A 13,778-nucleotide genomic window follows, 5' to 3' on the forward strand; every position below is an offset into this window, starting at 1 on the left:
GGGTGGGTGGGGGGTGGGGGGGGTGGGGGTGGGGGGGGTGGGTGGTGGGGGGGGGTGGGGGTGGGGTGGGGGTGGGTGGGGGTGGGGGTGGGGGGGTGGGGGGGGTGGGGGGAGGAAGGGTATAGGAATTACCTAAAGTGGGAGAAGTCAATGTTCACGTACAACAGAGTTTCGTGCTGGGACCTTTGATGTTTCTTAAAAGTCAATGATCTAGATGTAGATTGTATATACGACACCATTAAGCTGAAAAGAGTGCAGAGGAGATTTACCAGGACATTGCCAGGACTCGAGGGACTGAGCTATGGAGAGATGTTGAGCAGGTTGGGACTTTACTCATTGAAGCATAAGAGAATGATCTTGATGGAGGTGTATAAAATCAAGAGGGTGAATGTGCAGAGTGTTTTTCCCAGGGTTAGGGAATCAAGAACTAGAGGGCATAGGTTTAAGGAGAGAGGGGAGAGGTGTAATAGGAACCTGAGGGGTTTTCACCCAGACGGTGGTCCATATATGGAACGAGCTGCCAAAGGAAGTGGTTGAGGCAGGTACATTAACAACATTTAAAAGGTACTTGGACAGGTACATGGATAGGAAAGGTTTTAGAGGGATAGGGGCCAATCACAGGCAAATGGGACTAGCTTAGATTGGAATCTCAGTTGGCATGGATCAGGTGGGCCGAAGGGCCTGTTTCTGTGCTGTATTACTCTATGACTCTAGGTGAATATAGGAGGTATGATTTGTAAATTCCCAGATTTATAGACATCATAGATTGGGATTGATGAATTGGTAAGACAGACAGAACAAATGCGGTTGGAATTTAACCTTAAAAATGTGAGGCGATACATTTTGGGAGGACTAATAAGGGTAAGACATACACAATGAATGACAGGGCCCTAGAGAGCACTGAGAAACAAAAAGAACTTGGTGTACAGATCCAAGGATCACTGAAGACAGCAGCACAGGTAGATAAACATGGCAAAGAAGCCAAATGATATATTTGCTTTCATTAGCCAGGCAAAGAATATCAGAGCAGGGAGGTTATAGTACAATTTTATAAAACATTGGTTACACCACAGCTGGAGTACTGTGTACAGTTCTGGTTACCAGACTATGGGAAGGACATGATTGCACTGGAGAGGGTGCAGAGGAGAGTCACCAAGATGTTGCCTGGGATGAAGGGTTTCAGTTATGAGGAGAGACAGAATAGCCTGGGTTGGTTTTCTTTGGAGTAGAGAAAGTTGAGGATGGACCTGCCTGAGGTTTAGAAAGTTAAGAGAGCTTAGATAAGGTAGATAGTGAGAAAATTTACCCCTTAGCAGGGATGTCTTTGACCAGAGGGGGCTGGAGATTTAGATGAGAGCTTTGAGGAAGATTTTTTTCACCGAGACGGTGGTTGGAATCTGGGACACACTGCCTGAGGGGGTGATGGAGGCAGAAACTCTCACAACATTGAAGAAGTATTTTGACAGTACTTGAAGCGCCATGGTGTAGGTTACAGGCTGAGTGCTGGAGAGTGGGATTAGAATGGCCACTATGAACACGATAGGGTGGATGACTGTATGATTACTTGACATGTGCCTTTCTGCAAAATATCTGGAGTGTCACAGGTGACAGTCTGCTAACTTAGCCCGAGATGGTCTCAAATCCATTTGTAACACAGAGGTGACATCAGTACTGCCAATATACAGCCACGTTTTCAACCATTTAAACTTGTTATTAGCCTGAGGTATTAAAGTTACACCATGATGGAAATAAGATTGAGTTAAAGTACAGAACAGCAATGATTTACTGAAATGAAAGAACAGGTCTGAGGGTTGATTGGTGAGTCCTTTTCCTGTGGTCTATTGAAGTTGTTTTATCTACTTTACTGCAGGTCATAAGCCGTCTGGGGCTGGATTCTCTTGCTCCTTTCAATGCTAAGGAAAGGATAATTGAGTAAGTATTGTACAGTAAGTCACTGATGTACCTCTGATTCACATTTTTTCTTCAAACATCCAATGGACTATCAAGGGATTGACGGAAAGCCTCTTGCATGATTGTTTTTTTTTATTTTACAGCGTGGTAACAGGCCCTTCCGGCCCAAAGAGTCCGCGCCACCCATTTTAATCCCAAATTAACCTACCCATACATCTTTGCAATGTGGGAGGAAACCGGAGCACCCGGAGGAAACCCACGCAGACATGGGAGAACGTACAAACTCCTTACAGACAGCGACGGGAATCGAACCCCGATCGCTGGCACTGTAATAGCGTCGCGCTAACCGCTACACTACCGTGCCGCCCCAAAAAGCCTTTAAAAAGTCATAATAAGGGGCTAGCCATTCAGGACAGAGAAGATAAGAAATTTCATGCCCCTGAGGATGGTGAACCTTTGGAATTTTCTACCAGGATGACTGTGGAGGCTCAGTCACTGAGTATATTCAAGACAGAGACTGATAGATTTTCAAATATTAAGGGAATCGAAGGATTTGAGGTGAGCAGCACACAAAAGGCTGGAGGAATTCCAGCTTCATCTGGACTGCTGGGTCTCAACCTGAAACATTGACTGTCCATTTCCCTCCACAGATGCAGCCTGACCCATTGAGTTCCTCCAGCGTATTGTGTGTTGCTCCGGATTCCAGCATCTGCAGTCTCTTGTGTCTCCGATATGAGGTTAGCCTAGGAAAGTGGCGCTAGTAAAGGTCAGCCATGATTGGTGGAGGAGGCACAATGAACTGAATGGCCAACTCCTGCTTCTCATTCGATTGAAAAGCAAACAAAAAAACTGCAGATGCTGGAAATCTGAAGGAAAAGAGAATGCTGGAAATACTCAGCAGGTCAGGCAGCATCTGCAGAGAGAAAACTGACTGTTGAAATGTCAACCCTGTTTCCCTTTCTGCAGTTACTGCCCAAACTGTTGAGTCTTTTGTGCATTTCCTGTTCATTTTTATTCCTGTTTCTTGTTCTTATTACCTTCGTCAGGTACATGGTGCGGGATGAGAAGGAGGAGGGCTGCCTGGTTTCTTTGCCTTTGCAGGAATTTATCCAGAGCGTCGGAGCACGGACTGCAGCCCCTGGGGGAGGTTCTGTTGCTGCTGCCGTGGCTGCCATGGTTTGTACATCAACGTTTCTGGCAGGCCAGAAGTTACAATCCAGTGTCCATGTGACTGGTGCAGAGTAGTGAGTTTTGCTTATGTGCCTCCAGAGGACAATGTCATTTTTGTGACCTATTTATTTGATGATAGTGTAGCTGTACCATTCATGACTGGTGAAAAATGATTTTAGAGCACATACAACTCCAGAAATTGTTTGTCACCCTATTTTAGTGGATGTGGGATGCGCAGTGTTTACCCACCCCAGTCAGATCCATCAGACCTCCTGCAGAAAAATCATGAAATGGGACAAAAACAGATTGAACACACGATGGTGGTTTACACACAAAATTTGGGGCTGTGCAGTTGCCAGCTGCTGCAACTTTCCTACCTTGATTCTTGGGAGGGTGTCAGACCCTGAAAGAACTCTCTGGAGATCAAGGAAAACAGAGGAGGCAGGAGGTTGGGGGAGGGACAGAGCTCTCTTGTGTGCAGAAGAACCCCCCCCCCCCCCACACGATTGTTGGTCCTGCTCGAGTCCTATGCCGCATGTCACCGTGAGGAGATTTGCGTAGTATGGTGTGGTAAGAATACTGAAATGTCGGCCAGACAGTGCAAGGAACAATCGCTGGGATCAAATGTGTGTATGTGTGTGTGTGTTTGTGTGTGCGCGCAGGGGAAGGGTGACTTGGGTGCTAGGTAATGGAGGTATTGTCCGAGACAATGGTCACATGATAGGTTGGCCTGGACAAAGGATCGACCCAGGTGGGGGGGCGGAAAGAAGTGACCAGGGTATGAGAGAGTGAGCACACTGGTGGTGAGGTCTCTTGGATTTGGGCTCACCACAGGTTAGGTTGTGACTGATGCTGTGGACCAATTGGAATGGGGCTCTGCAGTTAAACGGGCTCAGGTGCGCTTCCGAGACAAGTACCACTTGTTGTAACTTAGCAATGAAGTGTGTTGCGTGCAGCATCGTGTGTGCAAGGCTTATTTCTATTGGATCTGCGAACAATCCTGCTTAACTTTGGCACAACATATGGAAAGGCTGCAGTCAGTGGGGGAGCAGCCAGTGAGGAGTGTGGTGGATGCTGTGTGCAAGGCATTGCAGTCACAATGTGGACCCTATAACTGACGATCATTGGCAGTCTTAGCACAATGAATTGATAGTCTTCTCAAGAAAGTTTGGCAGTTTGTTGGTTGCACTCAAAAGCTCCGACGTAACCAAGGAAGGGGGGAACGTGCGCTGCCTAACCAGTGATGTCATGAAGTGCGCGACATGTCATGCATGCTTAAGTGAACTGTGCTTGGAATTGACTCAGTTGGTTGTCCAATGGGTGTGATTTCACCTGAAAATAATCGATAGCTACATCTAACCCATGTGTGATTTATGCATTAAAAAGGGAATAAATGGATCCATAGTTTAGGCTAAGTACTTTCAATTGTAAAGCTAGCTTCACTCAGTCACCATGGACATGCCCTGTGAACAGTATGTTCTGTGATGTTAAATTATGAACCAACGTTCCCTTCAAATTACTTGACTCCAGCAGAATTACTACTTCCTGCCTTTTTCTGGTGCTCTCATTCCGCCACCAGATTCCTTAACAACCTCCCTCGTCACAAATCAGGGCCCCTGTTCACCTGCAGTGCTGAACCTTGAAACACCTGTCCAGCTGTATAACCCCAGTGATGGTTTGGCTACCCTGCCTGTGTAGAGCTGTCACTCCCTGCTCCTTGTTGTGATCTGCTTCACCAGGGCGCGGCACTCGGCTCGATGGTTGGGCTAATGACCTACGGGAAGCGACAGTTTGAACATCTGGATGGAACGATGAGGAGACTGATAGCTCCATTCCATCACGTCATGGCTGAGCTTATCTCTCTGGTGGATGACGATTCCAACGCATTCAACAGCTACATGGTGAGTGATGTCGCTAAAGTGATAAAGAGCTTGCACTTACACAGGTCCGTCTTCACAGGGATTAACCAAAGAGCAGTCGGCATGGTTTTGTTAAGGGGAAATCTCGTCTGACTACTCGATTGAATTTTTTGAAGAGGTAACTAAGTGTGTCGATGAGGTCAGTGAGGTTGAAGTTCCACGTGGGAGATTGGTAAAAATTGTGAATTGGTTTATTGTTGTCACATGTACCAAAGTACAGTGGAAAACTTTGTTTTGCATGCCATCCATACAGATCATTTCATCACATCAGTGCATTGAGGTAGTACAAGGGAAAACAGTAACAGAATGCACAATAAAGTGTTACAGTTACGGAGAAAGTGCAGTGTAGGTAGACAATAAGGTGCCAGGCCATAATGAGGTAGATCGTGAGGTCAAGAGTCCATCTTATTGTACTAAGGTATGATAGTTTGATCAGTCAATAGTCTTATAACAGTGGGATAGAAGCTGTCCTAGATCCTGGTGGTGTGTGCTTTCAGGCTTTTGCATCTTCTGCCTGAAGGGAAGGGGGAGAAGAGAGAATGTCTGGGGTGGGTGGGGTCTTTGATTATGTTGACTGCTTTACCGAGGCAGTGTAGTTTTTGTAAGTTTTTGAGGTAGTGATCAGTGCTCTACCACTGGGACCCTTACATTTGTTATATATGTTGAGGATCTGAACGTGAATGTAGGAGGTTTGAATCATAAGTTCCCAGATGGCAAGAAAATTGGTGATGTTGTTGATAGTAAGAAGGGTCAACTTCAGCTACAAGACAATGTTGATGAGTTGCTAAGATGGACAGAGGAAATTTAATCCTGATGAACATGAGATGATACATTTTGGGAGCACTAATGAGTCTAAGATATATGGTAGAACCCTCCAAAGTACTGAGGACAGAGAGACCTTGATGTACATGTTCAAAGATCTCGGAAGGCAGAAGCAAAAGTAGATAAGGTATGAGGGAATCTTTCACTCCCTTGCTTATCAAGAATCTACTTACCTTTGCCTTAAGAATATTCTTGCTTCCAACGCTCTAAGAAGGTTCTAAAGACTCGGCACCCTCAGAGAAAATATTTCACCTTAGCTGTTTTAAACGGGTGACCCCTTATTTTTAACCAGTCCACACCCCCCCCCAATCAATCATCGTCTTATTCTCTTACTCTTCTAAACTCACAGAAGGATACAAGCTGAGCCAGTCCGATCTAACCTTTCCCCAAAAGATACGAGGGCCAGAGCAGTGAAAGTAGTGAGAGCCTTGGAAGAAGTCAAGAGTTTTGTTGTACTTGTGTCAAGATCTGGTTAAACCATCTAACCTCATGTTAATAGAAAAGATCCCATGGCACTAGTGAGCAACAGCAGGACAGTTATTCCCGAGCCCTGGCCAATCAGCATTTGGCAAACATACTAAATGCTCATTAGTTACAATGCTGTTTATGGGAGCTGGTTGTGTACAGATTGGCAGCATGTTTCAGAATTACGGCACTGACTGTACTTCAAAAAAAATGACATCTTCGTCATAGGATTTAAACTGCAATGGGTTGTCGTGAAAGGGATGTGTGTGGTGCTATGGAAACTCAATGCAAGGGCACAAGAAATGCAACAAGGCTCTACGCCCTCTTGAGTTTGCTCTGCCATTCCAAATGATCATGGGTGACCTGATGAATGATCACTAATCATTAACTCTGTTTCTCTTCCCATAAATGCTGCCTGACCTGCTGAGTGTTTTCAGCATGTTCTATCTTTATTTTTGGTTGCCCTAATCTTGGCCTCAGCTCCAATTTCCAGCCTATTCCCCATAAATCTTCACTACCCTTTAGACTGAAAATGCGTCTATCATGGCCTTGAATATAGTCAATAATTCAGCCTCTGCAAGCTCTCTGGATTGACAATTCCAAGGAGTCACCATCCTCTGGGAACTTAACTGGGTGACCTTTTATTCTGAAACTATACACTTTGTTCGATGGACTCCCGCTAGGGGAAGCATTCTCTCAGCATCCACCCTGCCAATCCCCCTCAGAATCGTTTATGTTTCTTCTAAACTCCAATGAATGTACATCCAACCTGCTCAATCTGTCTTTTCTTCTGACAAGCAATAATGAACCTAGAAAGGGCGGAAGCAATGGAGAAGATGCAAAAAGGCGTTACAAGGATAACATTGGAATTGAGACGTTATACATATCAGGAAAAGAAGAGTAGGCCTTAAGCTCTTTACTCTGGAAAGGATGATCAAAGAAAGCTCTTAAATTAGAGCAGATTTTGAGGGTGCAGGCACAGAGGGCTCATTGGCTGTTTTAGAGAGTGCTAAGTCAGTAGCTGTAAATACAAGGCAGTCACGAATAAATCCAGCAAGGGATTCAAGAGAAGCCTATTTACTCACAGTTGGATATACACATGAGGGAGAAAGAACAGAGGATATGCTGTTTAACTCTGAAGAAATAAGTTGGGATGGAGCACAGACAGGGTCAGAGACCAGTCGCTCCAAATGACTTGTCGCTTTGCTGTGAGGTATGTCACTCCATGCCATAAAATGAGAGGCAGCCTTAGTGTAGGCAGCACTTCCCAAAGCATGGGCTAAATGTTACCAGGTGTAAGAGAAAATGGAAGGGGGAACACAGCGGTGGAGCTGAAACTACATGCCTAAAACTTCCATTAAAATTTTGGTGACCTTCCCTAATCAATGAAGAGATGGCTTTGCATTGTTGATGGGTTACTATTGCATCCCTCAGTGCCCTGTACTTTCATCCACTGAAAGGATATGTTTTCATCATCAGACTGGTCTGATGCTTTTTCTGCCTTTTCTTCAGGCTGCCCTCAAGATGCCCAAATTGACATCAGTGGAACGAGAAAGGTAAGCCTTAGCTGCCAGGTTCATGACAAGTACAGTCCTCCAGACTATTAGTCCTCAAAGCGGCCCCACTCTATGTTGCATTCTGCCCTACACTGTTGACCCTGTGGTCTCTGACACTACAGTGAATCGTGAGGAGAGCAGCACAGGGACCACCATGTTGCTCAGTGATGCTTGTGCTGGGCTGCACTGTTATGGTGTCCTGGGCAGTGGTGCTACAGTACTGCATGCTACAGTCTTCAGGGGTGCCATGCACTGCTGTGCCCTCGCAGCAGCCTGCACTGCTGTGCCCTCGCAGCACACTACATTACTGTTTTATTGCTGTGGAAAATATGGTATTGAATGGAGGAGAACATAAACTAGGAGAGTGGGCGCACATGTAAATGGAACTTAATGCAAATCAGCAGAAGTGACAAATCTTCAGCAAGAGACCTGAGGAAATGAAGTGCTCCAGAGGGATCTCCTCCATACTGCGTATGCAATTTTATCAAAGTTGAGGGCCACGCAGTGGTTTGCAGATCGGGTTATTCTGATCAGCTGTTGTCAGCATCAGTCTCATGTGATCTCATTCCTTGTACAATGGTTTTTTTAGGTTGCTGCTAAATATTGTAAAAAAAAAGAGTTCACTGCTCCCTGCTTGTGCTGCAGCACAGCGTAAAGGGAGTTCCCAGCTGACACTGGGATCCCAACTCACAAAGGTCCCATTTCATTTACTTAATCATTTGCACTTCTCTAGGCAGCCCTCCCCCAGACACAGTGCCCACCACCCACACCACGCCTACTACCATGCAACTCGCTGAAGATAATCTGCCAGTCCCATTATGATTGTCCTAGTGACAGGACCCTCACCTATTGTCCTGTTGCAGGCGTGAGGCAGCGATGCAGGATGGCTTGAAGAAGGCTGTCCTGGTCCCACTGGCCTTGGCGGAGAGAGTGACCAGCCTCTGGCCACACCTACGAGAGATGGCAACGTTTGGAAACATTGGCTGCAAATCTGATCTGCAGGTAGATACGGTCTTGGGTGGGCTCAGGGGCCCAAAACTATGAGTGCGGTGTTATTTCTCAGCAGGCAGCCGATAGAACCAGCTGCTGATACAGCTGCTAAATGTATTGGGAGAACCAATTCTATTATGCTTTAGAACATGTTTACATAGAATGTATCTGCTTTACCACCTCCCCTTGCAGCGTGTTCCAGGCACCTACCACTGTGTAAAAAAACTTGCCTCGCAAATCTCCTTTAAACTTTTCCTTCTCACCTTAACCTGATGCCCTTGAGTATTTGACATTTCCATTCTGGGAAAAAGACTATCTACCCTAAAAATGCGTCTTATAATTTTGTAAACTTCATTCAGGGTCGCCCCTCAGCATCTGTCACTCCAGACAAAACAATCCAAGTTTGTCCAACCTCTCCTTATAACTAATATTCTTCAATCCAGGCAACATCCTGGTGAACCTCTTCTGCACCCTCTCCAAAGCCTCCTCATTCCTCCTGTAACGTGGTTACCAGAACGGCACACAGTACTCCAAATCTGGCCGAACCAAACCATGACTCACTTTTTATACTCGATGCCCTGAACGATGAGGTCAAGCATGCCATACGCTGCCTTTATCACCCTATCCACTTGTTTTACCACTTTCAGGGAGCTATGGGCTTGTACCCTAAGGCCCCTCTGCACAGCAATGCTCCTAAGGGTCCTGCCATTTACTGTATACTTTCCTCTTGTATTTGACCTCCCAAAATGCACCACCTCACACTTGTCCAGATTAAACTCCATCTGACTTTTCTCCACTCAGATTTCAAACTGGTCTACATCCTGCTGTATCATTTGACAACTTTCTTCACAATTTGCAGCTCCACCAATGTTTATGTCATCTGCAAGCTTACTATTCAGACCATCTACATTTTCATCTAAATCATTTATATAGATCACAAACCACAGAGATCCCAGCACTGATCCCTGTGCAACACCACTGGTCACAGACCTCCAGTCAGAATAACACTGCTCCACCACTACCTTCTGTCTTCTATGACCAAGCCAATTTTGTATCCAACTCACCACCTCACCATGGATCCCATGTGACTTAATCTTCTGGAGCTGTCTACTGTAAGGGACCTTGTCAAATACTTTACTGAAGTCCATGTAGACAACCATCCACTGCCCTACCCTCATCAGTCACCTTCGGCACCTCCTCAAAAACTCAAGCAGATTTGTGAGACAGAACATCCCTCACACAAAGCCATGCTCTCTATCTCTAATAAGTATATACTTTTCCAAATGCAAGTAAATTCTATCCCTAAAAATCTTCTCCAGTAATTTCCCTACCACTGATGTAAGGCTCGCCAGTCTATAATTTCCTGTATTATCGCTATTACCCTCTTTGGCTTCTGGGCCCTCACCTGTGGCTAATGAGGTTACAAAAATCTCTGACAAGGTCCAGCAAGCTCCTCTTTTGTCTCCCTCAGTATTCTGGGATAGAGGCCCTGGGGATTTATTCACCTTAAAGATTTTCAAGAGAGCTAACATCTCCTCTTCCTTGATATCAACATACCCCTCTCTAACCACCCATGCCCTTCTCCTTGGTGAATACCAGTGCAAATTACTCATTAAGGACCTTGCCCACTTTCTCTGGCTCCAGGCATAAATCCCATCCTATGTCCTTGAATGGACCCACCCTTTCCCTAGATACTCTCTTGCTGCTAATATGTATGAAATGTCTTGGGATTCTCCTTAACCCTACTTGTCAAGGACATTCTTTTAGCTTCTTTTAGCCCAACTACTTCCTTGTTTACATTCTTTCTTGCTTCCTTTATATTCCTCAAGGGCCTTGTCCAATTTCAGTTTATATATGCTTCCTTTTTCTTTTGGACTAAACTTATAATATCTCTTGTTATCCAAGGTTCCTGAACCTTGCCATCCTTGTCTGTCATCCTTACATGAACATGCTGGTCCTGAACTCTAATCAACTGGCCTTTGAAAGATTCCCACATGTCAGATGTGGATTTACCCTCAAAGAGTTGTCCATAATCTACCTCCCCCAGTTCCTGCCTAATGCTGTTGTAATTATCCTTCCTCCATTACAGCACTTTCAACTGAGGATCAGTCTTATCCTTATCCATAACTATCTTAAAACTTTTGGAATTATGATCATTCTTCCCAGAATGCTCTCCCAATGAAACTTCAATCACCTGACCAGGTTCATTCCCCAGTACAAGGTCTAGTATGGCCCTATTCCTGGTTAGATTCCATGTTGATTTGGTTGGTTATTGTGGAAGTTTGGTTATCCAGTAACAAATATTAACTAATCAGCGCATTTGAATGAGACTTGGTCCTGCTCCATTCTTAGAAGACTGTCTGTTTCTAGGTTGCTGCCAAAGCCCTGGAGCTGGGAGTGTTTGGGGCCTTTTACAACATCATGACAAACCTCAAGGACATCAAAGAGGAAGAATTCAATGCCAAGGTATTGACTGAGCTGAGGTCACAGGGCCGGGGTGTGAGATGGATGGGGAGGATGGAGGACAGTAACAGAGTGCAGGAGAACATGAACAGTCTATAGGTTTGTAACTTTCACATGCATCCCGACAAAAGAAACTAAGCCACATGAGATGACATCAGGGCAACTGACCAAAAACTTGGTAAAAGAGGTAGGTTTTAAGGAGCATCTTAAAAAGTAGAGAGATGGAAGGATTCACAGATGGAATTCCTGAGCTGGGGACATTGAAAACTAAGACTGAGCTGACATTATGGAGCACGTACATTGGGAGATGAGCACAGGTCCAGAATTAGAGAGTGGTGATGCTGAGAGAGAAGGAAATGACCACTAGGGGTCTGAACCTGAGGAGCAGAATGTACCAGGGATCCAGGGACCAATTCTGTTTAACAACTAGAAGACCTTGCTGAAGTAGAGCAGGTAAAGAGGAGATTCACGTGTTCAATATGATGCAGCATTTTGATACAATAATGTGTGACTGTTTCCAGTGGTTAAGTGATAAGTACACTTTACTTTGTACTGTTACTGTTTTTGCCTGTACTACATCAATGCACTTTGTACTAACTCAATGTAACTGCACTGTGTAATGAATTGACCTATACGATCGGTTTGTAAGACAAGCTTTTCACTGTACCTCGGTACAAGTGACAATAATAAACCAATACCAATATCTAATCAGATATAAGACAGTTGGCAAAAGAAACTGGGGGGAGATGATGTTTTATTTACCAGTGGATGCATTACTTGGAAGGATGAGGGGAGCAGTTTCAGTAGTAATGCTCAGTAAGGAATGATGAGTGTTCTTGATGGTTGGTATGCCTTATGGGCACACAAGGTAAATTGGTTTATTATTGTCACATGTACCAAGGTACAGTGAAAAACTTTGTTTTGCACGCCATCCAATAGATCATTTCATCACATACAGTACATTGAGGTAGAATAAGGGAAAACAATAACAGAATGTAGAATAAAGTATTATAGTTACAGAGAAAGTGCAGTGCAGACAGACAGTAAGGTGCAAGGCCATGACAAGGTAGATTGTGAGGTCAAGAGTCCATCTTATCGTACAAGAAATTTGTTCAACAGCGGGATAGAAGCTGTCCTTGAGTCTGGTGGTACATACTTTCAGGCTTTTGTATTTTCTGCCTGATGGGGGAGGGGAGAAGAATGTCTGGGGTTGGTGGGGTCTTTGATTAAGTTGGCTGCTTTATCGAGGCAGCTAGGAGTGTAGAGGGGAGGCTGTTTTTTGTGTCGAGCTATGTCCAGTAATGCAAATATTTCTGACACTACCTTAGCCTCAAAGACTCCGCATACATACATATATAGGGCAATCACATTTCCTTACAATTACATTTTTCTCTGCTGGTTCACAGACTCGGCAGAAGGCCTATGACCTCCTGGAACAGGCTAAATGGAACACACTGCAAGTTTTGGAGCTGATCGATAAACGAAAAGAGTTGGGAAAAGAGTGAGAAACCAGACAGCAGCTGCTGAGATTCTTTTGAGGCACCTACTGTAAATCCATTGAAGCTTTCTTCAGTAGCTGCCCAACTCATTGGGTACGTCCCCAATTCAAGTGTCCGTGGGCATCAGCAGAGGTGAATAAAGAAAAACATTGCTCATAACCTGTGTGAATTGTGCTTAGCCTCAGAGAATGTACTAACTTCAGATATCTGGTGCAGAATATGCAGGAGGTGTCCCGAGAAACTCTGATTTTGTACATTCTCTACTTTCTCGAGATCCTTGACCCTTTGCTGAAGCACTGTGCTACAGGTGTCATCTACCCTCAGCATCTTGCTCTTTTGACCACGTTCACATATTCATAGAACAGTACAGCAGAGGAACAGACCTTCAGCCTGTGATATCTGTGCCAATCATAATACCAATTAAAACTAATCCTATGGTCTATATCCACTCTATTCTCTGCCTGTTCATGTGCTTGAATAAATTCCTCTTAAATGTTGCTATTGTATCTGCTTCCACTACCTCCCCTGGCAGCACGTTCTGCGTAAAAAAAACTTGCCTCACAAATCTCCTTTAAATTTTCCCCTTCTCACCTTAAACTTGTGCCCTCTTGTCATCTCGAAATTAAGTTCTCACTTCTGTCTGCTGTAAAGTAACACAGTGTCACGAGGTCGATTCGATAAAACGCGTTTAATAGCAGTGCACCGCTAAGGAGAGGTCTCTTCAGCACTTGTTAAGAGTCACTTCCTGAGGTCCCTTCGTACAAAGGAGCAGACAGAAATTTATACAGATATTGTCACGCACACTTAATGCATGCGGCGCCGCGAGTTTCGGTCAAGCCACAGAGATCCCGAGACAGACGTCGCACCTATTGTCCAGCATAATTGAGTTAGAATCAAGAAATTCAAAGGCAGGTATCACCCCTCATTGTTTAAGACAAGCTTCCCACTCGTTGTTTATTGCACTCAGTGCCCCCATTGTCTAG

General features: G+C 44.8%; 1 protein-coding gene across 1 annotated transcript in view; it reads left to right on the forward strand.

Moving 5' to 3' along the window:
- The window catches only part of ftcd (formimidoyltransferase cyclodeaminase), a 52,748-nt gene extending 39,794 nt beyond the window's left edge, over positions 1-12,954 (forward strand). Inside the window, exons 8-14 of the mRNA XM_052019364.1 lie at positions 1,871-1,932; positions 2,958-3,087; positions 4,821-4,982; positions 7,800-7,843; positions 8,707-8,845; positions 11,204-11,299; positions 12,703-12,954. Of these exons, the coding sequence (XP_051875324.1) occupies positions 1,871-1,932; positions 2,958-3,087; positions 4,821-4,982; positions 7,800-7,843; positions 8,707-8,845; positions 11,204-11,299; positions 12,703-12,801 (732 nt within the window). The 3' untranslated portion in view covers positions 12,802-12,954. The remainder of the gene's footprint in view (positions 1-1,870; positions 1,933-2,957; positions 3,088-4,820; positions 4,983-7,799; positions 7,844-8,706; positions 8,846-11,203; positions 11,300-12,702) is intronic.
- The last annotated feature ends 824 nt before the right edge of the window (positions 12,955-13,778 follow it).

Source organism: Pristis pectinata, chromosome 1 (assembly GCF_009764475.1).
Source record: "Pristis pectinata isolate sPriPec2 chromosome 1, sPriPec2.1.pri, whole genome shotgun sequence".
Lineage (NCBI taxonomy): Eukaryota > Metazoa > Chordata > Chondrichthyes > Rhinopristiformes > Pristidae > Pristis > Pristis pectinata.